Genomic DNA, 26,238 nt, shown 5'->3' with positions numbered 1-26,238 from the left:
CCAAGATGCTCTATGCCACGGGCATAATGGCAGAGGCAGGTGGCCAGCCGGTGTCCACAGTGAGCTACACACCCACAAAATGGCTAAACCCGACAGGACTGAGCACACCGTGTGCTGTGGGATGTAAAATGGTACAGCCATTTGGAAAAGTTTGGCAGTTCCCGAGAAAGTTCAATATGGTCACCAGACGCATGAATTTCCTAGGGCTGCTGTTAACAAATGACCACCAACTCAGTGGCTCAACGCAACACGAACTTTCTTTCTTGTAGTTCTGGGGATCAGAAGTCCAAAATGAGTCTTTAAAGGGCTAACAGCAGGTGTGGGCGGGGCTGGTTCCATCCGAGCCTCGGGAGGATCCTTTCTTGCCTCCCACTTTCTAGAGGTCACCACGTCACCCAAATCTGCGTCCCTATTCCCACAGTCTTCTCCCCTGACTTGGCCACTCCTACCTCTCTGTCATAAGGACACTGAGCCCACCCAGATAATCCAGGATGACCTCCTCATCTCTAGACCCTTAATTTAACCACGTCTGCAAAGTCCCTTTGGCCACACGAGGCCATGCTCACGGTGTGTGTGCCGATGCACTGGCACGTTTAACAGGAAAGATGTGGCGGGCATTCAAGACAACGGAAGATATGGGCAGCTGTGACCAGGCATGGATGGACGGTAACCACGCACCTGCTCCTTAAGGCCCACAGCGCACCTCGGGCCCAGGTGAGGGCTGACCCCAAATGTATCGCGATGGCTCCACCGAGATGATGGTTCACGAATCACTCATTCTCCAGAGCTCAGCCCGAATATAACACCCATCGGTGAGTGAAACGATGCCCGGGAACAATTTGGTAAGGAGTAAAATACAGGGTCTCATATTTTTATTTTTTTAGTTCATTCCTTTATTTTGAGAGCGAGGTGGGGGGAGCCGAGAGAGAATTCCGGGCAGGCTCCGCAGAGCCTGACGTGGGGCTCAAACTCCCGAACTGTGAGATCATGTCCTGAGCTGAAATTGAGTCGGACACTTAATCGATTGAGCCACCCAGGCGCCCCCATAGTCTCATATTTTTAAACAGTGAATCCATACAGTTGGGAAGTGAAGGTGACCGAAGCGTCGGGAATAACACAGCTGAGCCGCACCAGAGCCACCTGCCCAGTCCAGCTACCGGCACAGGAAGGGCCCGTTTCGCGCTTGCAACGACCGGTGGGAAAGAATACGCTTCCCCATGACGGTTCGGAGCCTCTCACCCGGAAAGCTAGATTTCAAAGAGAGGAGAGGTCCTGGGTGAAGGGATAGATCACGTATGAAACCAGCCAGAAAAGGGGGGAAATGGGACACTGTGCCGCTTACTCTGGGGTTTTACTTTGGTGGTTGTTTCTGGACCCAGCAAACGGTGCTCGTGGAGAGAAAGGAAAAATAAGATCTCTCGGTTTGGTGTCCGGGGAAAGCACGTTGAAAGAGTGCTTTCTCTTCCTGGGCTTTCAAAGCTTCTGAAAATAACACAAGGGGAGAAGCCTGGGGAGGAAGATGGAGAACCGATTATTAAGGGCTAAGTGCATGACAGGTCTTTTGTCTTTACAAGACATCACCAGCCGATGCACACGCTACAGTGTTTGGCACAGCCCCATTTCGTCTTCAAACCAGGTTGTTATAATACTGGCTTGAAGGAAGCCTGAGCCACACTGCGACCAAGATGCTCTATGCCATGGGCATAATGGCAGAGGCAGGTGGCCAGCTGGTGTCCATGGCTCCAGTTTGAGAAAACATCCCCCTCCCTGTGCAACATTCCAACTGAAGGGGCTTTTTATTTTTTTTTAATGTTTATTTTTGAGGGAGAAAGAGAGACAGAGAAACAGAGAGAGACGGGCACGAGCAGGGGAGGGGCAGAGAGCGAGGAGACAGAATCCAAAGCAGGCTCCAGGCTCTGAGCTGTCCAAACAGAGCCCGACGCAGGGCTCGAACTCACGAACCGTGAGATCATGACTTGAACCAAAGTCAGACGCTTAACCGACTGAGCGAACAAGGTGCCCCTTGAACAGGCGTTTTAGACGTCTGTCTCCCAGCATGAGCCTCCCAGAGACAGAGGGGCACAGAGGACATGGGTAGAACAGCTGCCTGTGTGGGGAGAGGCAGAGGCCCCGGGGCAGGCCCCCAGCAATCTGCAGCCTCCGACAGGACGACAGGCTGATGAACATCTCTGTGAGACTTAGTTCAAGTAGCATCTTCTTCAGGAAGAGGCCGTTAAGAAACAAAACTCGGGGTCTATCCACCAAGAAGACCTAACAATTGTAAACATTTATGCTCCAAATGTGAAAGCACACAAATATGTAAATCAATTAATCACAAACATAAAGAAACTCCTTGATAATAATACCATACTAGTAGGGGACTTCAACACCCCACTCACAGCAAAGGACAGATCATCTAATCAGAAAATCAACAAGGAAACAATGGCTTTGAATGACACACTGGAGCAGATGGACTTAACAGATATATTCAGAACATTTCATCCTAAAGCAGCAGAATATACATTCTTCTCCAGTGCACATGGAACGTTCTCCAGAATAGACGACATACTGGGACACAAATCAGCCCTAAGTAAGTACAAAAAGATCAAGATCATACCGTGCGTATTTTCAGACCAGAATGCTATGAAACTCAAAATCAACCACAAGAAAAAACTGGAAAGGTAACAAATACTTGGAGACTAAAGAACATCCTACTAAAGAATGAATGGGCTAACCAAGAAGTTAGAGAGGAAATTAAAAAGTATATGGAAGTCAATGAAAATGATAACACCACAGCCCCAAACCTCTGGGAAACAGCAAAGGTGGTCACGAGAGGAAAGTACATAGCAATCCAGGCCTTCCTAAAGAAGGAAGAAAGGTCTCAGATACACAACCTAACCTTACACTTTAAAAAGATGGAAAAAAACCCAGCAAATAAAACCCCAAACCAGCAGAAGACAGGAAATAATAAAGATTAGAGCAGAAATTAATGCTCTTGAAACCAAAAAACAAACAAACAAACAAACAAAACCCCAGTAGAACAGATCAATGAAGCCAGAAGCTAGTTTTTTGAAAGAATTAACAAAATTGATAAACCACTAGCTAGTTGATCAAAAAGAAAAAGGAAAGGACCCAAATAAATAAAATCAAGAATGAAAGAGGGGAGATCACAACCAACACAGAAATAAAACCAATAATAAGAGAATATTATGAGCAATTATATGACAATAAAATGGGCAATCTGGAAAAATGGACAAATTCCTAGAAACATATACACTACCAAAACTGAAACAGGAAGAAATAGAAAATTTGACCGGACCTATAACCAGTAAGGAAATAGAATTAGCAATAAAAAATCTCCCAAAAAACAAGAGTCCAGGGCCACACGGCTTTCCAGGGGAATTCTATCAAACATTTAAGGAAGAGTTAACACCTATTCTCTTGAAGCTGTTTCAAAAAACAGAAATGGAAGGAAAACTTCCAAACTCTTTCTATGAAGCCAGCATTACCTTGATTCCAAAACCAGACAGAGACCCCACTAAAAAGGAGAACTACAGACCAATTTCCCTGATGAACATGGAGGCAAAAATCCTCAACAAGGTATTAGCCAACCGGCTCCAACAATATATTAAAAAAATTATTCACCACGACCAAGTGGGATTTATACCTGGTATGCAAGGCTGGTTCAATATCCGCAAAACAATCAATGTGATTCATCACATCAATAAAAGAAAGGACAAGAACCACATGATCCTCTCAATAGATGCAGAGAAAGCATTTGACAAAATACAGCATCCTTTCTTGATAAAAACCCTCAAGAAAGTAGGGATAGAAGGAGCATACCTTGAGATCAAAAAAGCCATATATGAAAGACCTGGTGCTAATATCTTCCTCAATGGGGAAAAACTGAGAGCTTTCTCCCTAAAGTCAGGAACAAGACAGGGATGTTCACTCTCGCCACTGTTATTCAACCTAGTATTGGAAGCCTTAGCCTCTGCAATCAGACAACACAAAGAAATAAAAGGCATCCAAATCAGCCAGGAGGAGGTCAAACTTTCACTCTTCATAGATGACATGGTACTCTATATGGAAAACCCAAAGGATTCCACCAAAAAACTGCTAGAACTGATCCATGAATTCAGCAAAGTGGCAGGATATAAAATCAATGCATCCTATAATCATTGGATGGAAATGATTGCATTCCTATACACCAACAATGAAGCAACAGAAAGAAAAATCAAGGAATCGATCCCATTTACAGTTGCACCAAAAACCATAAAATACCTAGGAATAAATCTAACCAAAGAGGTGAAAAATCTACACACTGAAAACTATAGAAAGCTTATGAAAGAAATTGAAGAAGACACAAAAAAATGGAAAAATATTCCATGCTCCTGGATAGGAAGAACAAATATTGTTAAAATGTCAATACTACCCAAAGAAATCTACATATTCAATGCAATCCCTATCAAAATAACACCAGCATTCTTCACACAGCTACAGCAAACAATCCTACAATGTGTATGGAACCAGAAAAGACCCTGAATAGCCAAAGCAATCTTGAAAAAGAAAACCATAGCAGGAGGCATCACAATCCCAGACGTCAAGCTGTATTACAAAGCTGTCATCATCAAGACAGTATGGTACTGGCACAAGAAGAGACACTCAGATCAATGGAACAGAATAGAGGACCCAGAAATGGACCCACAAATGTATGGCCAACTCATCTTTGACAAAGCGGGAAAGAATATCCAATGGAATAAAGACAGTCTCTTCACCAAGTGGTGCTGGGAAAACTGGTCAGCGACATGCAGAAGAATGAACCTGGACCACTTTCTTACACCATACACAAAAATAAACTCAAAATGGTTGGAAGACCTCAATGTAAGACAGGAAGCCATCAAAATCCTCAAGGAGAAACCAGGCAAAAACCTCTTTCACCTCTGCCGCAGCAACTTCTTACTCAACACGTCTCCGGAGGAAGATGTGCAAAAGCAAAAGCAAAAATGAACTACTGGGACCTCATCAAGATAAAAAGCTTCTGCACAGCAAAGGAAACAATCAGCAAAACCAAAGGGCAACCGACAGAATGGAAAACATATTTGCAAATGACATATCAGATAAAGGGTTAGTATCCAAAATCTATAAAGAACTTATCAAACTCAACACCCAAAAAACAAATAATCCAGTAAAGAAATGGGCAAAAGACATGAACAGACACTTCTCCAAGGAAGACATCCAGATGGCCAACCGACACATGAAAAAATGCTCAACATCATTCATCATCAGGGAAATACAAATCAAAACCACAATGAAGTAGCACCTCACATCTGTCAGAATGGCTAACATTAACTCAGACAGATGTCGGCAAGGATGCAGAGAGGATCTCTTTTGCATCGTTGGTGGGAATGCCAGCTGGTGCAGCCACTCTGGAAAACAGTATGGAGGTTCCTCAAAAAGTTACAAATAGAACTACCCTACGACCCAGCAATTGCACTACTAGGTATTTAAACCAAGGATACAAAAATGCTGACTCGAAGGGGCACATGCACCCCAATATTTATAGCAACACTATCGACAATAGCCAAAGTATGGAAAGAGCCCAAATGTCCATCGATGGATGAATGGATAAAGAAGATGTGGTATACAGATACAATGGAGTATTCCTTGGCGATAAAAAAGAATGAAATCTTGCCATTTGCAACTACGTGGATGGAACTGGAGGGTATTATGCTAAGTGAAATTAGTCAGTCAGAGAAAGACAAATATCATATGATTTCACTCATGAGGACTTCGAGACACAGAAGTGATGAACATAAGGGAAGGGAAACAAAAATAATATAAAAACAGGGAGGGGGACAAAACAGAAGACTCTTAAATATGGAGAACAAACTGAGGTTTACTGGAAGGGTGGTGGGAAGGGCATGGGCTAAATGGGTAAAGGGCATTAAGGAATCTGCTCCTGAAATCATTGTCGCACTATATGCTAACTAACTTGGATGTAAATTAAAGAAATAAATTAAAAAATAAAAAAATTTTTAAAAAGAAACAAAATTCAACCGACCACATTTTAAAGATCCTTCTGCCTCTCTTCAATAATTCAGGATCGGTGGCATCCAGCCAGCAGACAGACGGGCTCCAAGAAGCCATGCGCAGACTCCCACAGGCAGAAGGGGGCCGGAACAAGGCAGTCACCCGACACGGAAACGCAGGGTGGTCATCGCATCTGTTACTTTCCTTCAGGAGACGGCAGGGTTCCATCGGTCAGACCATGTAACTAGTGCCCACCGGGCGACTCCTGACTGACTGGTAAGAGTCCATTACTGGGAGACCCAAAACTGTGACTGTCTTGGTCTGGTGACGCCAGGCTTAGCCTGTGACTCTACCTGAGCTTCTACTCTACCTGGCTTCTTTGTCACGGGGCCTTGAGGACGAAGTGGGCAACACGCGTGCTCGGGGGTGCCTGTGTCCCCACACCCATTGTCGCCCTCTGCTCGGGGTCCCAGAAGGCTCCTCCCGCAAGTTGTCTCCGGGCTCGGGGCTGCTGGCTCCCACCTCGGATCGGCCGGGCACCGGAGGCTGGGAGGAGGGAAGCCCGAGTGTTTCTGTCCTCGGTTTTGGAAGCATCTCTGGCGTCGTCTCCAGCTTCCTCCTGGGGCCAGCTCTCCGAGCCCCTCCTTCGGTCCCAGCCTCCAGCTCTGGCCCCCAACGGGCTGCGATGACGCCACCAGGGACCTGTTCCTCCAGCCCAGAGGGTGGTGGGGGCTCTGGGCTGCCTTGCCTAGCTGTCTGCGGCTCTTCCTAGGCCATTATTATTTGTTCAGGCAGGAAGCTTCCCTCTGCGGAACCACCTCTGTGTTCCCGATCGAACCGTGACTGATAAAGTGCTCAACGAGGGTGAGCTGTTATTTTTAAACACAGCATTTTCAGGCTCACACATTCTATGCCCCTTTGCAGTAATAACGTGTTTACAGGTCTTCCCCTACCACCTGGTGACACATTCAGTAGGAATGAAGTAAAACGGAGCTGTTGTGGCTGGCTGGGCCACCTAATACCTTCTCTGTTAGTAAGAGGATCTTCAGTGCATCTCCCTGAAACCCAGCGCTCTCCTGTCTCTCCTGCTCCTGGAGGACCTCACTCAGTTGTAGAGACGGGAAAACTTTTGTGCACACCGGGAACAGACAAGGGGACACAGCGCTCGCGGGTTCTGCCTTGGAGTAGAGGAGCTCACAGGACGAGGGGAGAGAGATAAAGAACGGAACAAAGGCCAGGAAGAACACGCTAGGATTGAGAAGAAAGTGGGCATCGTTTACAGACCACATGATCGTCTACGTCAGAAATCCAAACCGATCTACAGGTAAATCATGGAGAATAATGAAACTGAGCAAGGCAGCCGAACACAAAATTGGCTTTTAAAAACTGTATTCCTAGCAACAAACAATTTGCAAGTGAGGGGCCTAACAGCATCAAGGAGTGAAGTATCCAGGAATAAATCTAATTTTTTTAACATTTATTTATTATTGAGAGACAGAGACAGAGCACAAGCGGGGGAGGGGCAGAGAGGGTGAGACAGAGAACCAGAAGCAGGCTCCAGACTCGAGCTGTCAGCACAGAGCCCGACGTGGGGTTTCAACCCGTGAACCGTGAGATCATGACCTGAGCTGAAGTCGGACGCTTAACCGACTGAACCACCCAGGCACCCCAATCTAGGAATAAATCTAACATGCAAAAGATCTTTGCGGAGAAACCGAGAAAACTTTTGAGACTTTTTGAAAGATTTCTGCCTAGTAAACCGGAGAAGCAAATACCGCAGAGGCCTCAACTCTCCCCAGCAATCCCAACGTAAACAGACATAGGCTTCTGGGAAGAGCTGGGGAAGCTGATGCGAAGATTCATTTGGAAATGCAAAGAAACAACCTCAAGATCTTCTCTTCATGCGTTCGTGCTGGTTAGGAACCCCTAAGCCGATTTCACGAGCAGCAGCAGACTGCACGGCAATCCACCGTTCAAAAACCAGGGAGCCCGTTCAACACCTGCCCCCCCCCCCCCCCCCCCCCCCGGCACACAGGCTTCAGTGCTTGCGTTTGAAAACACACTTGGGGCCAAACAGACATCCTGGAGCATCAGTCCTAAGATCTCCAGCAGTCTTTTGAAGGACAGAGTACTGTCCTGCCCCCATTTTATAGAAAAGAGAGGCTCAGAGAGAGAACAAGACTAACTCCAAATTCCACTGGAACTGACATTACAGTTAGGAATGCAACCCAGGCCTTCGAAATCCCATGCCAGGCTGAGAAAGCCATCTGCACAGGGTCTGGACGTTCTTCCAGAATCCTCTTGAGGTAAAAGGAGGAGTGGAGTTTGGCTAGGAGCATTGGGCTTTCCTCTGCTCTCTGAACCCAAGGGAAAGCTCAAAGCAAACCCAGAGTCCCCGAGTCCCAGCACTTGCCTGGACCAACCAGGTGGGACTTACCAAATAACTGAGAGCCATGGTAGGCCCCCCTCAGTGGCAGCAGGGCACCCTGTGGAGCCAGATAGAATGATGGCTCGCTCACGTTCATTCTACTGCGTGCGGGTGCTACCCCAGGCCGTGGGGATGCCTAGGTGAACCCACAAACCTCAGCTTTCCTGAAGCTAACGGGGGAGGGGGTGGGTGCTGCATACAGGAGGTAATGGGGGGTGGTGGTGTGGGCACCCCAAAGGCAGATCGGCAGGACCGAGCAGCGCGAGACACTCTAGCGGGGACACCTACAGCCCGGCTGAGAACGGGACAGAACTGAGCCCTGGATGGGGAGGCTGCCACATAAAAAGCAAGAAGAGTGACACCCCCAAAGATATCACAAGGGCAAAGGCCCTGAGGTGGGAACTGCTTGTGGCTTAATTTTTAAAACCCTATTAAGGTTTGGATGCGCTATGTCAACGTTACTAGCAGAAAGACTTGTCACTGGTTTGTGCAGAAGAGATGCGGGTGCGGGAGAAGAACGTCCACGTCACTGCCAGCATCAGCCCCAGTGCAGAGAGGGCTCTGGGCCCCAAGGCAACGCTTCTGCACGGCAGCCGCTGACAGTCTAAGGTGCACCAGGAGCCACTCTCCTAATGAAAGCACAGGTGGTAAAACCGAGGCCCCGGAGTTAGTTCCTCAGCGGCCACCCCGCATCCAGGTGGCTGGTCTCCGAGAAGCAGGCTCCCTCCACCAACCCCGACCACTTTTCTCCCACACGAGTCCACACAAAATCCGGTTACTGCGAGGGGCTTCACGGCCTACTAAGCCCTGTGGTATCCGCTGAGGGCACCTTCCGAAGGAGGCGGGATGAGTGAGGGTCCGGGTCTCCAGGACCGAGAAGTGACCAGAACCTCAGAAAGGTGAAGCGATCGCCATGGACAGGACCTGGCCCAGGCCCTTCTTCAGACTCCCCCTGCCCCCGGACCCCCAGGCCTGGGCCCCGAGCTGCCTGGGGCCCCCAGGCCCTTGACCCCCGAGCTCCCCGCACCCCCCCCCCCCTCCAGGCCCTTGACCCCGGAGCTCCCCGCACCTCCCCCCTCCCCCAGGCCCTAGCCCCCAATCTCCCAGGCCCTGGGCCCCCAGCTCCCCGGCCCCCAGCCCTTCGCCTCAAGAGCTCCACAGTCTCAGAATCCCCCCGTTCCCCGGGCCCCGAATCCCCCCGGCTCCCGACCCCCCAGACCCCTGCCGCGGTCGCAGCGGCCGGGAGACCTCGCACAGACGCGGGGAGGGGCCGCCCCGCCGCGCCGCGCACTCGACCTGCGCAGCACCCACCCTCCTTCCGCCCAGCGCCCGCCGGCCTGATGCAGGTAGCGCGCAATCCGGCGCCGCGCTTTCGCCACTGCTCTGGACAATTGTTTGAGAAAACTAACGCTAAACATGCACTGTCCTCTGACCACATCAGCTCCCACCGTGGCGACGCCTCCGAATGCAAAAGGCTAAAGCCAAAATACTTTCTAGCGGTTCAAACGGCTCCGAGGGGTAGCGAATCTGCGGAAGCTGCTCGCCGGAAGTAGGGCTGCCCGTCGCCGGAAGTTGCGCTTCCACCATTTTGTTGCCCGCTATGGCGGCGGTGTCGAGTTTGGGCCCGGGATGCGGCGCTTTTGACTGAGGGGGTAGGCCAGGCGGAGGCATTGGGGACATCCGCGCGGCGCAGAAGAGGACCAGCCTGGACGCCGGGGACGCTGTCATGTACGGCGCGAGCGGAGGCCGTGCCAAAACGGAGAGGAAAAGCGGCGCGAAGGAGGAGGCCGGACCCGGAGGTGCCGGCGGTGGGGGGAACCGAGTGGAGCTGCTGGTCTTCGGCTATGCCTGCAAGCTGTTCCGGGATGATGAGAGGGCCCTGGCCCAGGAACAGGGACAGCACCTCATCCCCTGGATGGGGGACCACAAGATCCTCATCGACAGGTCGGTTCCTCCCCCCACCCGTCGGTCCTCCCCTTCCCTCGCCCGCTTGATTTCGTCTGATGTTGACTTGATGGCCAGGACTAAAGAGGGTTTTGTGGAGCCAGCGGGGATCCGGGGGACCCCCTCCTCTGTCCTTACATCCCCCTGGTTTTAGAGGGAGGGGGACGGTGAAACCTGCCCTAAGGCACTGGCTGGAGTTGGCATGCCGTGTCTGTCGCCGGAGGGATCGTCTCTGCTCCTGCAGCCCCTCGCGACCCCTCACCCCTGTCACTGGTTCCAGTTGGCCACTCCACGAGGTGGAAGCTGCCGGTGCCTTGGCCTCCCCCGACCCGCGTTGCCTTGGGGTCGTGCGCTGCCTCCCTACGCGCGGCGCTCCCACAGCTCCGTGTGGTGGGAGGACACCCCGAAACGCCGCACACTGAGGCCGCGCGGTTAGAAAACTTCTCGGGCCCCCAGAGTGCGCCTCGAACCTCGTAAGCCCCCGGCGCCCTCCGTGGAGCGCCCGTATTTTGCCGGCGTGACATTTGACTCCATCGGCCTCCCCCCTCCCCCACCCGTGATAATCTGAACTGGTTTGAGTGATTCAGACCAGAGGGTGAAGTTGCCAATCAGTTGGAAGCCAGTTGACTTCGTGCAGACACTGGCTTTGCTCCTAGAGGTAGTGTTCTTAGGGCTGGTTTCACGGTCTCTTAAAACCGAAGGGCGGAACTGGGATATAGATGTGTTTCTTTTCAAATCAAACCTGCTTTAGGTAATCTCCCCGGAGGGTGTTCAGCCACTTTGGGCAGAGGGGTACTGGGGTCGGGGACGTCTAAAGATGTTTGATTTGAAAAGGATGGCATTACATGGTGTAGGCCGTTTGCTCCCCTCTCCCCCCCATGTTTTCAGTCCCCCTCTCTTTCCTTCTCCTTCTTTGGGTTTTTGTTGGTTTGGTTTTTTTGTTTTGTTTTGTTTTGTTTTGTTTTTTGCCGGTTTGGCAACTCTGCTTCTGGGGCCCGGACTGAAAAGCTAAGGATGACCAGCCATTTAACTGTGGAATAGTCTCTCCGAGTGAAGGAAGCCCGTCGTTTGATTAAAGCTGGATTCTACAAAGCCCTGGAACGTGACTGTAGGGATGACCTGTGCGCTGGCCAAAAAATGGACACATTAATGACCAAATAGGCCTTTTTCCACCCCTGACATTTCCGTTTGGAGTTAGATCTAGGCAACAGTGACTCTTGAAGGGAGGGCTGCCGGATCGGTCCGGACGGGACGCCTCGCCCTCTTCAAACACGTTGTGCCTTTAAACCGTAGTTTCTATTGAACGAGGTTGCCTGAGCTGTCAGGCAGCTTGCTTTTCCAAAGCGTTACTTGTGCTATTTGTTATGAAAATTTGGTCAACGGTGAAGTCTGAGCTCTTTAGGCAGTTTTCCTTATCGTTCTGTACGTGACTGGAGTTAGGCCTTCCGTGAACGGGGAGCAAACGCCACACATGTACATGTGTAATAGTTTCAAATGATGATCTACATTTGTAAGTTAAGGAGGTTTACATCAAAGTAAAAATAATTTTGCAATTTAATAAAATGCAATAACTTGGCTACTCTGGAATTTTGGCCTTTTTCTTATAAATGTCTTTTTTGTTCTGTTTTTTTAAGTACCTTTTGGTCCTCATTACAAAAGTCAGCGTTAAAAAATTAGGCAGACTTTTGTGTGTGCCTCTATTTTTTTGCAACTCTAAATCTGAGTGTTTCTGGCTCTCTTACCCTTTGATGTTGCATGTCGACAGCAGCTTCACTGAATTATTATGTTAAAAATATAGCAGAAAGTGCTCTTATTCCTAATTTGGCCAAAGCGCCTGTTGGTCCATGAAAGTAAACACGGATGTGTCTTCACGTACGTTGTTTCCTCGGGGAATAAAGTTTAGAAGAGAATAAGCCACACCTTCTCGTAGTTTTGCTCTGTTTCCGGTGAACCTCCTTAAACTGCATGTATATGTCACTGTTCCTATGTATGTGTGTCTCTCTATCACATAACCCAGCACTTATTTCCTCAGCCAAGTGGCTAGGGGGCGAGCCTAGCCAAGATTTTACCTCCAATGGACGCAAGTTTCTTTGGTGAAGATCTCTCCTGAGAGTTCGGGACTAGCAGAAAGAAGCGAGGAAATTTCGACCGTTGGGTTCTTACGGATAGGTATTTATGTATTCGGTTTGTGTGAATGTAAGCTATGATATTTGACTTTCCAGAAAATTTTTTTTTTTTTTTTTTTTTTTTTTTTTTGGCAAATGGCATTGAATGGTTGACCGAACCATAAACGGTAAGCTCTGCCAGTGACGTGGATACCCTTTATGCTATTAAAGGATCGTTTACCTTAATTATAAGTTTTATCATATTATACCAAGGAATTTAGACTTTGTTAAGATAACTTGAGTTTAAAAGTAGGTGAGATGTGATTAGCCAAATTAAATATAAACCCGAGAGGATTTTTTATGTTTGTTTCCATATTTTTATTTCTCTGTTTTAATCGGTAAGTATACATGTGTGAAACGTCGCACACACACCCATCTCGACGTTACCTTCTTTCCGTTGACCAGCTTGTTCATATTACAGATACGATGGGCGCGGTCACCTGCATGACCTTTCTGAGTACGATGCTGAGTACTCCACGTGGAACCGTGACTACCAGCTCTCTGAAGAGGAGGCACGAATAGATGCCGTGTGTGATGAGGAGAGGTATTTAGCCTTGCATACGGACTTGCTTGAGGCGGAGGCGAGGCAAGGTACTGCTCAGGACAAACTTACTTCAAAGCAACACACTTTAAAAAATTTTTTAAGTGTTTAAAATTTACTCCCATTCATTTTTTTATACTCACTCTTTCTGATATTATCTTGACAGTACCCAGTGGATTGGAAAAACAGGAGTCTTTGCGTTCTGAGAGGACCTCAGGATAGTTTATATATAGAGCCACAAAGAATTTTCCCAGCTTTTGAGGGCAGACTGGGATTTGAAAAAACAAAAACCAAACTCTTTAATTGTTCTTCTTTAACAGTATCGTATAAACTAAAATTGATGTTCTTGTCTCTGCCTTAATCTTTAATACGGTTCTTACTCCCCAAATTTCTCAGCAGGAAGAAACTTTCCACAAAAGACGCGTATCCTGCTGTCTGTGGTAAACGTGTACTGGCAAAAGTACATATTGATCGATACGAAGCGTGAATTTCTCAAAACGTTTTTGCCTCAAAAAGAGGTTGACAAAAGCGTGTCGTATGCTTTACTGACAGCTGCAACTTTAGAAACGTGTAAACTTTTTCTCCGTAAATTTCCGCCCTTGTTAACAAAACTCTCGTTTTTGTTCAAGAGGAAGAATACAAGCGGTTGAGTGAGGCACTGGCCGAGGACGGGAGCTACAACGCAGTGGGGTTCACTTACGGCAGTGATTACTACGACCCGTCGGAACCCACAGAGGAGGAGGAGCCTTCCAAACAGAGAGGTGAGAGGAGAGGGCTGGCCCGGTGGCACGCCGGTGGTGGCGCATGGCCCGCGGAGCGGTCACGGCCAGGCAGTTGGGCCATCGCGGTGACGCCAGGCACCGTGGGGCTCTGTCTTAGGGTGAAACCGAGCGAGGAGCTAGACAGTGAGTGTCCGGGGCGGTGGAAAGTGCGTCCAGACTCGTCCGCGTTGGATCTCGTTGCCTTTTTGCTCACTTCTCTCTGACTCGGGTGACTGGCACTTGCTCAGCCTGGATCCTTCGTTTCTGAGCCGGTCACGAGTGCGCTGACATTCGTAGGGATTCGTTCTCGGGGCGTTAGAAGGACAAGCGCTCATGACCTTCACGTGAACCTGCTTCACAACCCCCCCCCCGCCATGACCGACCCCCCCCCACCAAAATAATGACAAGTTCCAGTAGAAGGACGCCTGTGGAGTCACTTCCCCCCAAACGTGAAAGAGCACAAGGTAGGCTCAGTAGGACCCGCAATATCCACTTAGCTTGGGGTTTTACAGTAATATTTATGTAAAATTGAAGATTTTAAAATCCTGCTTTTCTGGATTAATGCTGGGAACTTTGAATATAAAAAAAAAAAGTGCCGCTAAACACTCGGGACTCCTGTACTACAGACACAAATGTCCTTTGTCACTTCTGTCAGCCCTGAGTCATTTGGCCTCGTATGGTAATCACCTGTTAATTATCAGTGACAGTAACACTAACCAGGAACTTTGGGGCTTGATCACCGTATTCAGGATATTCTGTTTAGAGGGAAGGAGAACTTTAGGGGGCCCCTGGATGGCTCAGTTGGTAGAACATGCGACACTTGATCTTGGGGTTGTGAGTTGGAGCCCCACACTGGGTGTGGAGCCTACTTTAAAAAAAAAATTGATAAAAATATTACAGAGAAGGAGAACCATAACTTTAGAAACCTATTCAAATGTTTACAGTAATAAACTAGAATCACGTCATACAGGGATTTCGTTTTAGAGTTAACAGTCTGTTATTTGTTTCTCTTTAAGTTACAAACCCCCCAACGAGTATGAAGTGGTTACAGCAGTTTAACGTTGAAACGTGGTCTGCCCTGCGCGCGGTGCGTCTGTGCTGGGTTCTCCTGCCCCTTCACTGGGGGCGGGGGGTCTCCTTGACGGGACAGCACGATGCAGGGCAGACTCACCCAGATCCACCCTTGTTGACCTTCCCCTTGTCCTGCTCATGAGTCTGTGGGCAGCAACACAGTCTCTGTTGTAGTGCGACTCTGTTCTACCTGCTTCTGGAGAGACTTTTCCACTGTCATGGGAACTGTGTTGAGTCAGACTCTGTTAAGGTATTCCATACCTTCAGAAGTTACGGTGCATTCTGGCAGGTCTAAGCGGTGAACACTCTCATTCCTTCCTTTATCCGGAGCAAGTTACCTATGTCAGGGTTCTGGATGGCTGAGGTTACATTGTCTTCTTTCCGAACCAAGTATGTAAGTGAAGAATCGAAATTTATGAAGGTCAAATGGCTTTCGCGAGATCAAGTGACAAATCCATAATACTGGAAAAATCCGTAATGGTAATTTCTTAATGCTCTGGATTAGAGATCAGCAGACTACCCCCGTTGGTGGGTTTTTGTAAATGAAGTTTCATTGGCACACAGCTCATTGGTTGATAGTGTCTGTGCGGCCTCAACAGCAGAGTTGAGTAGTTCACCTAGAAACCGTCTACAGCCAGAAATGCTTACTGTCTGACATTCAGGAAGTTGCCAGTCCCTGTTACAGGGGTTAGAATATTGTCTCTGTGAAATTAAACTTTGTTATAATTACTGAGTTTTAAGACTTTCAACGTGACTTTGTTTCTCTTTGAAGTTTTAGTATGCTTTCTCTTTAACAGAAAGTTCTCTTTAGTATTACATACTTTTTTTTTCTTATAATCATATTTTCAGGACTTTGCTTTATATGGTGATTAACTTTTTTAAGGAAAGTTGGGCCCATGTGAAACTTACAGCTTGACTTTCTGAGTTTAACTTATGTTAATACAGATAAAATGCCACGTGTATTTTTTTAACATTTATTTATGTATTTTTATCTTTTTAAAAAATTTTTAATGTTTATTTTTGAGAGAGAGAGAGACAGACACAGAATCTGAAGCAGGCTCCAGGCTCTGAGCTGTCAGCACAGAGCCCGACACGGGGCTCGAACCCACGAACTGTGAGATCATGACCCGAGCTGAAGTTGGATGCTTAACCAACTGAGCCACGCAGGTGCCCCAAAATTTATTTATTGTTAGGAGACCGAGCATGAGCCGGGGAGGGGCAGAGAGAGGGAAACAGAGAATCCCAAGCAGGCTCCAGGCTGTGAGCTGTCAGCACAGAGCCTGACATGGGGCTCGAACCCATGAACTGGGAGATTGTGACCTGAGCTGAAGTCAGTTCCTTAACAACTGAGCCACCCAGACGCCAGTAAAATGCCATATGTATTAAACACACACGCACGCAGGCATGTGTACCTGCACGCGCGCACACACACACACACACACACACACACACACACACACTAGAACTCAGTTTGTTGCCCAATGCCACTAACAACAAAGTTTCACTTCAGTGTTGCATTATTAAAAAGGGTGTTTTTGTTTCATTTTGTTTTATTTTCGTTTTCCAGCACCCTCAATGTGTCTGAACATTCCTTGATTTTCACTGTTACTCTCGTCCTGGCATTTTTGAACATTTTAGGCTCTGTGCTGCTAACAGGCTTTGTGGTGCCTTTGTGTCTGTGTGTCAGCCCCTCCTCCTTCCGCAGCAAATTGTCTTCGGCCTGGTTCGTGTCCTGCAGATTCTCACAATTTTTTATCATTATTCAGTATCTTTTTTTATGAAAAAAGATCATTTGAATCCGAGTATCGCGTTGGTTTTTTATTCTGTGCTGCTAAAGCCATTTTCTGTGAAGTAAGATATGTGTTCAGACAGAGCTCTGTGTAACCCACCTGTCCCCAACAGCTCTTTGGAGTCCGGTGCCTTTGTTTTGTGTGCGGCATCACACTAAGGAAAGCCTACTTAAGAGGTGAAATTTCCATCATTCTGTCATTTTAGGGAGCTACAGTAGAAATTGCAATTTTATACACACGCCTTTGGCCCCATGCCCAAAGAGACTGAGATTTAAAGTCGCTTCTTGACATGTTGCAAACCAGTGTCTCTGGGGTCCCCCAGTTGCACTGTCATTTGGTTACTGGACGCTGGGGTTGCTGACCAGAGGAAGTCTCTAGGCCCTAGTGAATCTCCGGTTCTTAGGAGAGAACAGGATAGGTAGGCACAAAACAAGTGGAGAGCGTTAAATAATTCTTAATGGAATTTATAATCTGCTTACATTGCATCAGCATTTTTAGGTACAGTGAAACCTGCTTGAAATCCCTCCTTGGCCTTGCAGAAGAATTAGGTTTGGTGGAAAACCTTTGAAATTGTTCATCTTGTCAAGAAACTTCATTATACATGGTGAAAACACTTGTTTTGATGAAGATTCATGTTTATTTGATGTCAGTTTTTGAGAGAAAACCCTAGGTATCAGAGTCCCTTGCAATGTCGGCTTTTGTAAGTTTTCTACTATGTTTTTGTACACGTCATTAAACCTCTTGGTGGGCGATGCCCTGAGTGACTAAGGCACGTAGGTACCTTGTTCAGAAAGTTGCAGCGTGCGGTGAGTGCCTCGCCTCCCACACGGCAGACAGGTGTGTGTGCCAAACGAGCTGATTATTTGCGGTAGGAGGTTGTTGGCTTGGGTGGAGAAGCCTTGGCAGCTGCACTGAAGGCCTGTACAACTCGGTGAAACCATCCGGTCCTGTTGGAATTGAGCACCCGTGCTGTGCCTGCCCCCCTGGGGTCCTACAGAAACCGCTCGGAGGGGGGCTCGCTTGGAGCGGGGGCTCAGCAGCGCCACCTACACACAGATCCCAGAGCTGGGGAGGGGGAGCTGGCAGCGGACGGAGTGCCTTGGTAAGCAGGGCCCCTGGTGGCGGGGGCGCCTGCGAGGGTGGGAGGGTAGATGGGAAAGGGTTTCCAGAGGTAATGATAGGAGGCAGAGAGCCAGGTAACGCCCCTCCCGGCTCTCCCTCCATTGTGTGCCTTCTTCCTGATGGTTGGTCTGAACTTTACGTTTTCTTCTGACGCAGAGAAAAACGAGGCTGAAAACATAGAGGAAAACGAGGAGCCTTTCGTCGCCCCCGTGGGGTTGAATGTGCCGCCTGACGTGGAGCTGGTATGTTTTCCACTTCACAGCACCGTCCATCGTGATCCCTGTGAGTCAGGAGGCACTGCTTGTGCGAGCCCCCACTCGTGGTCGTGACGGCTAGGTTTTAAGGCCTTCAAACTATTTGTGAGTTAATGGAGGAAGCCCGCGCCCCCCGCCCCACTTTCCTCTAAAGAGAGAGGGAGGAGTCCCAGCAGAATGGCTAGACCAGCGCATCAGGGGCTCGAGGAACTGGGTCAGAGGCCATGGGGTTGAGCGGCGCGGTTGGCGGTGAGTAGGCTGTTAGCCACATTCACACATAAAAACAGTCTCGCTCAAGGCGGCCCGGCTTTCAGTGAAGGTGCCTGGTCCCGGGTTTTGCTGGGGTGGCTTTTGTGGGCCCTTGAGTTGTAGGCCTTTACCTTAGGTGTCCTGGGTGCTCTTGCAGCCAGGCCTCCTGTCCCCTGTGATCAGGGCCCTGGGGCACCTCCGGGCTGCCCTGGCACTCTGCAGCTAGAGCCGGCGGAGTGGAGTCTGATTCACGCTCGCCTCGCACAGCAGCTTCAGCTCGAGCCTGTCCAGTTCGGGCTGAGTTGTGACGGGTGTCACTGAGGGTCGGTCGCCTGCGGTCCTGGCGTGCTCCGGCTGCTTGATCTGCCGTATCGTGAGGCCGAGGACCCTGAGCCATACCTCCTGTTCCCGTCCCCCTCTCACAGGCGAGGAAGAGGGAAGGACGTGGCCGTGCACATGGCAGGCAGGGACTCACACCCCCAGTCCCCGTGCTCGATGGGATTTTTGTGTGTTCAGTAGGGACGTTGGGAGTATTTCTGCTGTGTGTGCGTGCTCGGGAGCGATATTGGCGCTCAGTGTGGCTTTTCTGTGACGTCTTCCTACTGGGTCACTAGGGCTGCGGATGCAGGTGTTCTGGATTCTTGCTCGTGCCCTGTGTTCTTCTGAGCCTCCGGGTGGACAGCGGGCGCTGAAGCTGCCCGTGAGGGTCTCATCCTCTCCACACTCGGCCTGTGTTTGCTGCCCTGGTCGCTCGTTTCTGGGCGATGATGGCCCGGGACACAGAGCAGCCCTGCCCCCACCCCATCCGTCCTCTGTGTGCGCTCACCCTGCCTTTTGCTGCCTTCTTTCACGTACAAGCCACGTGCTTTTGGGTTTTGCTGAATGCAGTTGCTACTTATGTCTGCCTCCCCGTTTCCAGCACTTACCAGTTTGTTGTAGCTAAAGCTGCAAATGTCCTCTGAACATCTGATATCCTAGGACTTGTATTAATACGTTTTCTGTGTATTGTTATGGGTTGTATTCTTGTTCTGGAACATGCTCTCTATTCTACACGAGAGACCCATTAAAAATGGGTTGCTCCCTTACCTGTATGTAATGCTAAAAGCTTTTATTTAAGGTTGACTATGTGGAATTTTATTTATTTTTACGTGAAAGATTATTTTTAAACTTTCATGCAGATATAAACACAGAAGCGTGATAGATTTTATCGCGTTGTTCACTTCCTATTAAAATACGTAACGGTTGTATATCCTGGGCCAGCCTAAGCTTCACTGAGCTGTTGAATGGTCTGCTGGAGCTAAGAATAGTCGCTGCCCGCTGGAGAGCAGATAGTCATTTGCTGTGTTCCCCTTAAAGAGTCCTTGTGATATTGTTACGGCGCAGCCCCTGGAGCGGGAGATGGTTGGATTGTGTGGAAGCCGTTGAGTGCCCGTCGGGGCGCTGGAGGCAGCGCTGTCTTCCTTTGTGCTGGTGTCGCTCTTGGGAGCACTTGTGATTTGGGGGCAGTGGCTCGTACACGCTTCACACGGTGATGTCCCCATTAGCGGGCGAGCGGAGCAGACAGAGGTGGCCTGTGTCGGGGATTAATGCCGGGATCGCCGGCTCGTACGCAGAGAGGGGATTGCTGTCTCCGTGGGCGGGGGTCGCCCTCGCTCGGTAAAGAAAGCGGGCGCCCTGGGGGATTCTTGACGTTTAAACCAGGCTTTTGGATTAGAGCCTAATGAGTCCAGGCTCCACGGGGTTTGCGTGAAGAGTGAGGAGTAGTTAGAAGGCACGGCGCTCCGGGAGGTGCATGCTGGCCTTTGCTCCAGATGGGCCGCCGCGGGTGCTGGCCGCCGGTTCTGTCCTCGGTCGAAGCCCGGCAGCCGTCCTGGCTCCACCTCCTGCTGGGCCTCTAGACCGCCGCCCCCGAGTGACCCCACAGCGTTGTGTTCGCTTCTCCCGGTGGTTGGGCACGTTTTCTCGGGTCGCAGGGGAAGCAAGGACCTGTTTCTCCCCGAGTGTGTAGCCTGGCATCACTTGTCCCAGCGTGTGCTTTCGGCCCCGTGTCCCCTTCTCAGGGACCTGCCTGCCCGTCTTGGTCACCTCCCGAGTCCTGCCCACACCCGGAGCACCACCGGGAGGGCGGAGGGAGTGTCCCCCAGCCCCCAGGACGCTGCGGTGCACAGGGTCACGTGTCACTGCGGTCAGCCGCGGGGGCTGGCGGTGCTGCCCCGTGGGCCCCGGGAGACGCGCTCGTCGGGGCGCACTTGGTAAACCAGAGGACGAGCAGGGAAGGATTCGGTGTGCGATTGCCGTCACGTGTGCATTTGCATCTCTGGGTTAGGGACAGCGCGTGCTTACCGTTCACTGGCTGCGTGCCGCGTACCCGGTGCTTTGCTTGTGTTCTCGCCCCGTCGTCGTGGTGCCAGTAGCTCTGAGGCAGCCCGTTTGCACGGGAGAGACGTTGAGGTTTAGAGTGTGAGAGAGTAACTCTGAGCCGCTGAGTCCGGCTGGATCCATGGTTCGCATTAGACTGTTATTTTCATCCTAATTCAGGGCCTTTGTCGCCACGGGATGGGAGTGGGAGCAAAAAGCAATGTGACTTATTTCTGCATTCCCAAAGAGTTCTTGCCTTTTTCTTGGGACTGGCAGGGACTTTCCGCGCCGCTGAGCACATCCGATGTGTGCCGTGCGCGTGTGCTGCTGATGCCTCTCGCAGAATGAACATATTTATGAAGTCGTACGTGTCACTATATTCCATTGTGACGTCAGCATTTTGAATCTTGTTTTTGGAAGTCCCTTCCCAACCCTAAGATTTTAAAAATATTTTGCTATGTTTGCTACTGTTGTGTCTAACGTTTTGTTTTTGCAATTGAAATGTCATCCGATGTGATGTGTATTTCGGGCTGTGAGTGAAGTGGGTATTTCATTTTTCCTCCCCTGATCGTACAGGAGGAGGGGGCCAGCCTAGCTGCTCCCGGGGGCCCTCACCTCTGTTCCCTGAGGTCCCGGCCCCGCACTGCAGCAGCATTTTCCAAAGCTCTTAGCAAACCTTACACTGATGTGGGCTTTCGCACCACGCGTACGATTCCCCCACTGCCCAGTGTCTGCCCGCAGGTGTTAGAGCCGCGTCTGTGTCAGTGTGATTCAGGAGGAGTGGGGACGTGTCAGCCCACCTTCTTGGGCCCAGTCCCTTCCTTCAACCAGAGGTTTCCCCCTTTAAATAGGACAAGCATTTCTCCCCTTATCAGTCTTTATGACACACGCGTTTATATACGTCCTTGAGATCCCAGTTTATAGTGGAGACGATCGTGGTATTAAATGGAACAGGATTTATGTAAAACTTATGTGACAGCAAAGAATGTTTCCAAACCAGGTGTTGGGGTCTCATCCACTTGCTCTGGTAGTAAGTCTGGAAGTATGTTCGTAATGTGCTTCGTTTTTCTGTAGTAATGACTTTGCTTTGTAAGCGCTATCTTTTTGTTTATTTCTGAGAGAGAGAGAGAGAGAGAGAGAGAGAGAGAGAGAGAGCATGAGCAGGGAAGGGGCAGAGAGAGACAGAATCCCCAGTTGGCGTGTCACTGTCCGCGCAGATCCCAGTGCGGGGCTCCCACTCAGGAGTTACGAGATCGTGACCTGAGCCGAAATCAAGAGTTGGACGCTTATCCAACTGAGCCACCCAGGCGCCCCTGTGACCACTATCTTTTTAAATGCCGTGACGTTGTATCATAAATGGGCCTATTTTTAAGAAATCTTAAACCGGCGGGTTAGTTTGGTCAGCAGAGAATACCTCTCCGTGGAGGGGGTGGATCATAGTTTCCTTTAAAGGTCATTATCCTAAAGTCATCATTAATGATTGATGTGTGTGTGGAACACGGTCTCAAAGATTAATCTTCCTGTTAGCCAGAGCCATTGAACATTTGCCTCAGGATCCGTACTTCAGGCACAGTGGGCCTTTGACATGGAATCTGGGTTATTTTGGAGTCGGTAAATAACCTTAATTGTAGGTACTTACTCTATTTAAGTGTGAAGGACTTTATTCAGGAATTAATCTGGGAATTAAGGCATTTGTATTTTATGAAGGATGTGGTTCGGAAATTACAACAAGCATCTTGAATACTTCGCCGCCCATCTTTAATGAATAGTTTCCCGCTTTATTTGCATGCAATTTCCAAGTGTTAACCTCTTCCTTGTCATTACAAGTATTTTCGGAGTGTGGAGTATGGTTTCCAGCATCTGGTCTGACAGCTCTGGTTGTGGGTGGGGAGTGCCAAGCGCCATGCGGTAGAAGTAACTTAGCGGCAGCGCGGGCAGGAGCAGGAAACCCAGGAGACCGGCGGCACGGTCTGATCCTGGTAGTAACCCCTCCTGGAGGCAGGAGCACTCGCTCTGTTCCGCTCTGTTCCCGTGGGTGAGAGCCTCCCTGTTGGGGCCGGACCACACCCACGTGGTGAGGAGAGGTCTAGGGTGCGGGAGCAGGTGAGAGCAGGCGGCCTTCCCCGTGTCTTCGAAAAGGCTGCTTCCCGAGCCATAAAAACTAGTCCTAGCTAAGAAGGAAAGAGGGGTGATCCCTAGACTCCCGACAAAGTGGGTGAACGGGTCCCCCCTCCCTAGAAAGATGCCTGTGTGCGTAATCCGTATACCACTTCTGAGGGTCCACAGCCCCTGATAACATGGAAGCACGGTGACTTGGTGTGAAAAAAGATTGCCTCGGGTCCGTTCTGCGGCCGCTGGCATGGCCTGCCTTGGCCTGTGAGTCGAGTCTTCTCCCCGTAGAATGCTGCAGAATCCAGAAGCAGACCGCGTGTCGTGCAAACGGGGGCCGGGCTCTCCAGCCGCAGTGTTTCTTCTTTCCCATCGTCAACGGAAAAACTGGGGTTAGTTCTGTGTTTTAAGTCATGGGGCCAGCGGAAAAGAGGAAAAATTTATAACGTGAATGTGTGTGTTTTTTCATAGCCACCAACAGCCAAAATGCATGCTATCATCGAGCGCACAGCCAATTTTGTGTGCAAACAGGGAGCACAATTTGAGATAATGCTGAAAGCCAAGCAGGCCCGGAACTCTCAGTTTGACTTTCTGCGCTTTGATCACTACCTCAACCCCTACTACAAATTCATCCAGAAAGCCATGAAAGAGGGGCGCTACACAGTGCTGGCAGAAAACAGAAACGAGGAGAAAAAGAGTATGTGAGACTCGGTCGTGCGTGGACGCGGGGCCTGTGCGGGGCGGCCTCTGGGAGGGGAAAGCGGCCCTTGTGCGGAGGGGTGGCTGCGGCCTGCACCTCAGCTGCCCAGAGTGTTTGTGCAGCACCCCCCCCCCCCCCAGCACGGCGTGGTCGTTACACCTGCTCATGCCCCCGGAGGGTGGTGCCCAGCTCTTCTTGACTGAGTCTTGAGAGCGTATTAGATTCTTAGCGTTCCCGCAGAGAAGTGAACTATAATTAAACATCGATGCTATCAGAACATCATCACCTGGGTTGGAAACGTTCTTTCTCATTTTGCCTGCTTAACATTTCCTGGAGAAAACAGTCCCCTGCTTCTAGAGCGCGTTCTAGCGGTCCACGTGCACGTGGGGCTTAGGGGCTGAGGTTAGGTTACGCGCGCAAAGATGAAAGGTTACTTTGTTACCGTTTTTTTACTCATCTCTACCTCCAGCTGTTGTTTTCATTAACTACCTAGATTTGGGATTCTTACTACAAAGGCCAGTTAACCGTTGCGAATAATATGCGGGACGACGGCGTGTGTGTTAGCCGTTGAATTTTTTTCTCTTCGGCTGGAACATGATTTTCAAGAGCAGCTGCATGAATCTTGCTTACGGCTGTCGTTTCCCTTTCATCAAGATTCTACCTTTTTTCTAGAAAATTAAAATGCTTGGGCCCCAGACTCCAGTAAACGCTGGAGGGATGTTGCCAGCGGGGCCGAGGGCGTGCTCCTTTTTTTCTGCCCGGCGTCCTGCTCCAGGGGTACTTATCACAGGTGTTTGGGGGCAGAGAACCAAGAAACGACTACGTGTAGCCCTGCCTTTGTCTGCTTCTGAGGGTTGTTTTGTTTTGTGTAACATTTATTTTCGGGGGGGTGCAGAGAGACGGGGAGAGAGAGAGAATCCCAGGCAGGCTCCACGCTCCGTGCAGAGCCTGATGCGAGGCTTGAACTCACAAACCGTGAGATCATGACTTGAGTCGAGATCCAGAGTTGGACGCCTTACCGACTGAGCCACCCAGGTGCCCCCGCTTCTTAGTTTTCACGTCACTTATTTGTACCTTGTCTCACCGTACAGCAGGATCTTGAAATCTGCTTTTGCTCTGCAGAGTCGGGGGTCAGCTCTGACAACGACGATGACGACGACGAGGAAGACGGGAGTTACTTGCACCCGTCTCTCTTTGCTTCCAAGAAGTGTAACCGCCTGGAGGAGCTGATGAAGGTGTCCATCTTCTGTTTTTTTTATGCCGTAACAAAACTTCCGCTCACTTAGTTTTGGGAGCTCGTCAAGCTCGCGTTTCTTTTGTATCTTACTTTATCCTCATCGAGGTATAGTTTGCATTTTCGTGTTTTGCTCGGTGCTCCCACTCGTGCCGCTAGTGGTTTCGTTCTGCCCATCCACCCGCCCTCCTTTCCCGAGTGGTCTTGGGGAGGATCGGAGCGTCTTTCCTTGACCCATCCCCCTGGGACTCGCGGCCAGCTACACGGAGAGCTCGGCCCCAGCCTGCCCCTGGTGTGCGCGGGCCGGGGCGTCCTGAAGCCCAGACGCTGTGTTCCGATATGCCGTGTTCTGCGGCTACTTGAGCCCGCTCGGCCTCGGAAGAAGTTCCGTGTGACTCAAAACACAGGAAATGGTGTGATGTGCATCCTCTCTGTCTGCAGCCCTTGAAGGTGGTGGACCCGGATCACCCCCTTGCCGCGCTGGTCCGGAAAGCCCAGGCCGACGGTCCCGCCCCCGCGCCCCCCACGGCAGACGGCGCCGCGCAGCCCTCCCAGGTGGAGTACACCGCTGACTGTGAGTACCTCGCTGGGCGCCTCCGGCCTGCAGCCTGCTGCAGAGCTCACCCCGCGGGCGCGAGACGGGGGCGCGGGGCCGGCCCGGGTGCCGTGAGGGGCGCGGGGCCCCGGGCCTGCACGCTCGGCCCTCTTTAGCCCGCAGCCTCATCCCTTTGCCTGTCACCTAATGTTGACAGATGGCCGCTCCGCGTCCAGCATCAGCTCTGTATCCGGGAGGGTGAAGGACACGGGCAGGGGCGGAAAGCAGGTGCCTGGTGACTTTGTCCTTCTTCAGAGACCTCCCCGGAAGCCGCGCCTGGCATCTCCCTTCAGCCCTCACAGACGGGGTGGTCTCGCCCGGTCGCCCCGGCCCGCGGCGGGGGCTGGAGTCTGACCTGTCGCAGCCCCGACCAAAGTCAGAGTTCCGTTAGGAAGCACAGGGCAGTGCGTGTCGGGGCCTCGCGGTCCTGTCTGCCGCGGTGGCTTTCCCAGAACAGACACAGCTCGAGACTGTCTGCCGTGCCCCTTAGAGATAGTTAGTTGCAGCTCCTGCCTCTCCTGGCTGTGTGCTAGCTCTTTGTCTGTTTAATTACCTACAGGTTATTAATGGAGGGCAAATCTTGAGTTTCTATTCAAGGAATTATTTGAAAGTATTTGACCTCGGTCTCATTAACAGATCTTTCTAAGATTTCTGTACCCAGCAGTTAAACCCTGAACGAGAGAAGAGCCCTCAGCTGCAGGGATCTGTCTGCTCATTCTTTACCTGCAGGTCTGACGTGAGGGGCCGTCCGCAAAGCCTGCCCCGTCAGAGTCTGGAAAATCAGCAGGAGATTAATTCTCTTTCTTTCTTTTTTTTTTTTTTTTAATTTTTTTTTTTTAACGTTTATTTATTTTTGAGACAGAGAGACAGAGCATGAACGTGGG

The 26,238-nt window shown here is 50.2% G+C and overlaps 1 protein-coding gene and 1 long non-coding RNA gene across 6 annotated transcripts in view; one reads left to right on the top strand and one right to left on the bottom strand.

Moving 5' to 3' along the window:
- Nucleotides 1-950: 950 nt before the first annotated feature.
- On the bottom strand, nt 951-9,799 carry LOC121022714 (uncharacterized). 4 transcript variants are annotated; one of them, XR_005787070.1, is made up of 3 exons: nt 9,773-9,799; nt 6,065-6,237; nt 951-1,507 (listed from the first exon to the last, which is right to left on the bottom strand). It is a non-coding gene; the product is annotated as an uncharacterized LOC121022714 (long non-coding RNA). The 4 variants fall into 4 exon arrangements; XR_005787069.1 differs by lacking the exon at nt 9,773-9,799 and adding an exon at nt 8,471-9,419; XR_005787067.1 differs by lacking the exon at nt 9,773-9,799 and having other exon boundaries at nt 951-1,247; nt 1,343-1,507; nt 6,065-7,579.
- Nucleotides 9,800-10,043: 244 nt separating this feature from the next.
- The window catches only part of SFSWAP (splicing factor SWAP), a 69,566-nt gene continuing 53,371 nt past the window's right edge, over nt 10,044-26,238 (top strand). Inside the window, exons 1-7 of one of the 2 annotated variants that reach the window (XM_040464149.1) lie at nt 10,044-10,405; nt 12,992-13,161; nt 13,741-13,872; nt 18,012-18,097; nt 23,297-23,522; nt 24,648-24,760; nt 25,201-25,333. In XM_040464149.1, coding sequence (XP_040320083.1) covers nt 10,188-10,405; nt 12,992-13,161; nt 13,741-13,872; nt 18,012-18,097; nt 23,297-23,522; nt 24,648-24,760; nt 25,201-25,333 — 1,078 coding nt within the window. In that variant the 5' untranslated portion in view covers nt 10,044-10,187. Of the gene's footprint in view, nt 10,406-12,659; nt 13,162-13,740; nt 13,873-18,011; nt 18,098-23,296; nt 23,523-24,647; nt 24,761-25,200; nt 25,334-26,238 lie in introns of those variants that run through there. The other variant, XM_040464151.1, reaches the window with a different exon arrangement.

The sequence above is a fragment of the Herpailurus yagouaroundi genome, unplaced genomic scaffold, assembly GCF_014898765.1.
Source record: "Herpailurus yagouaroundi ecotype Mexico unplaced genomic scaffold, PumYag 437, whole genome shotgun sequence".
In the NCBI taxonomy this organism is placed as follows: Eukaryota; Metazoa; Chordata; class Mammalia; order Carnivora; family Felidae; genus Herpailurus; species Herpailurus yagouaroundi.
This window is presented reverse-complemented; position numbering and strand designations above follow the sequence as displayed.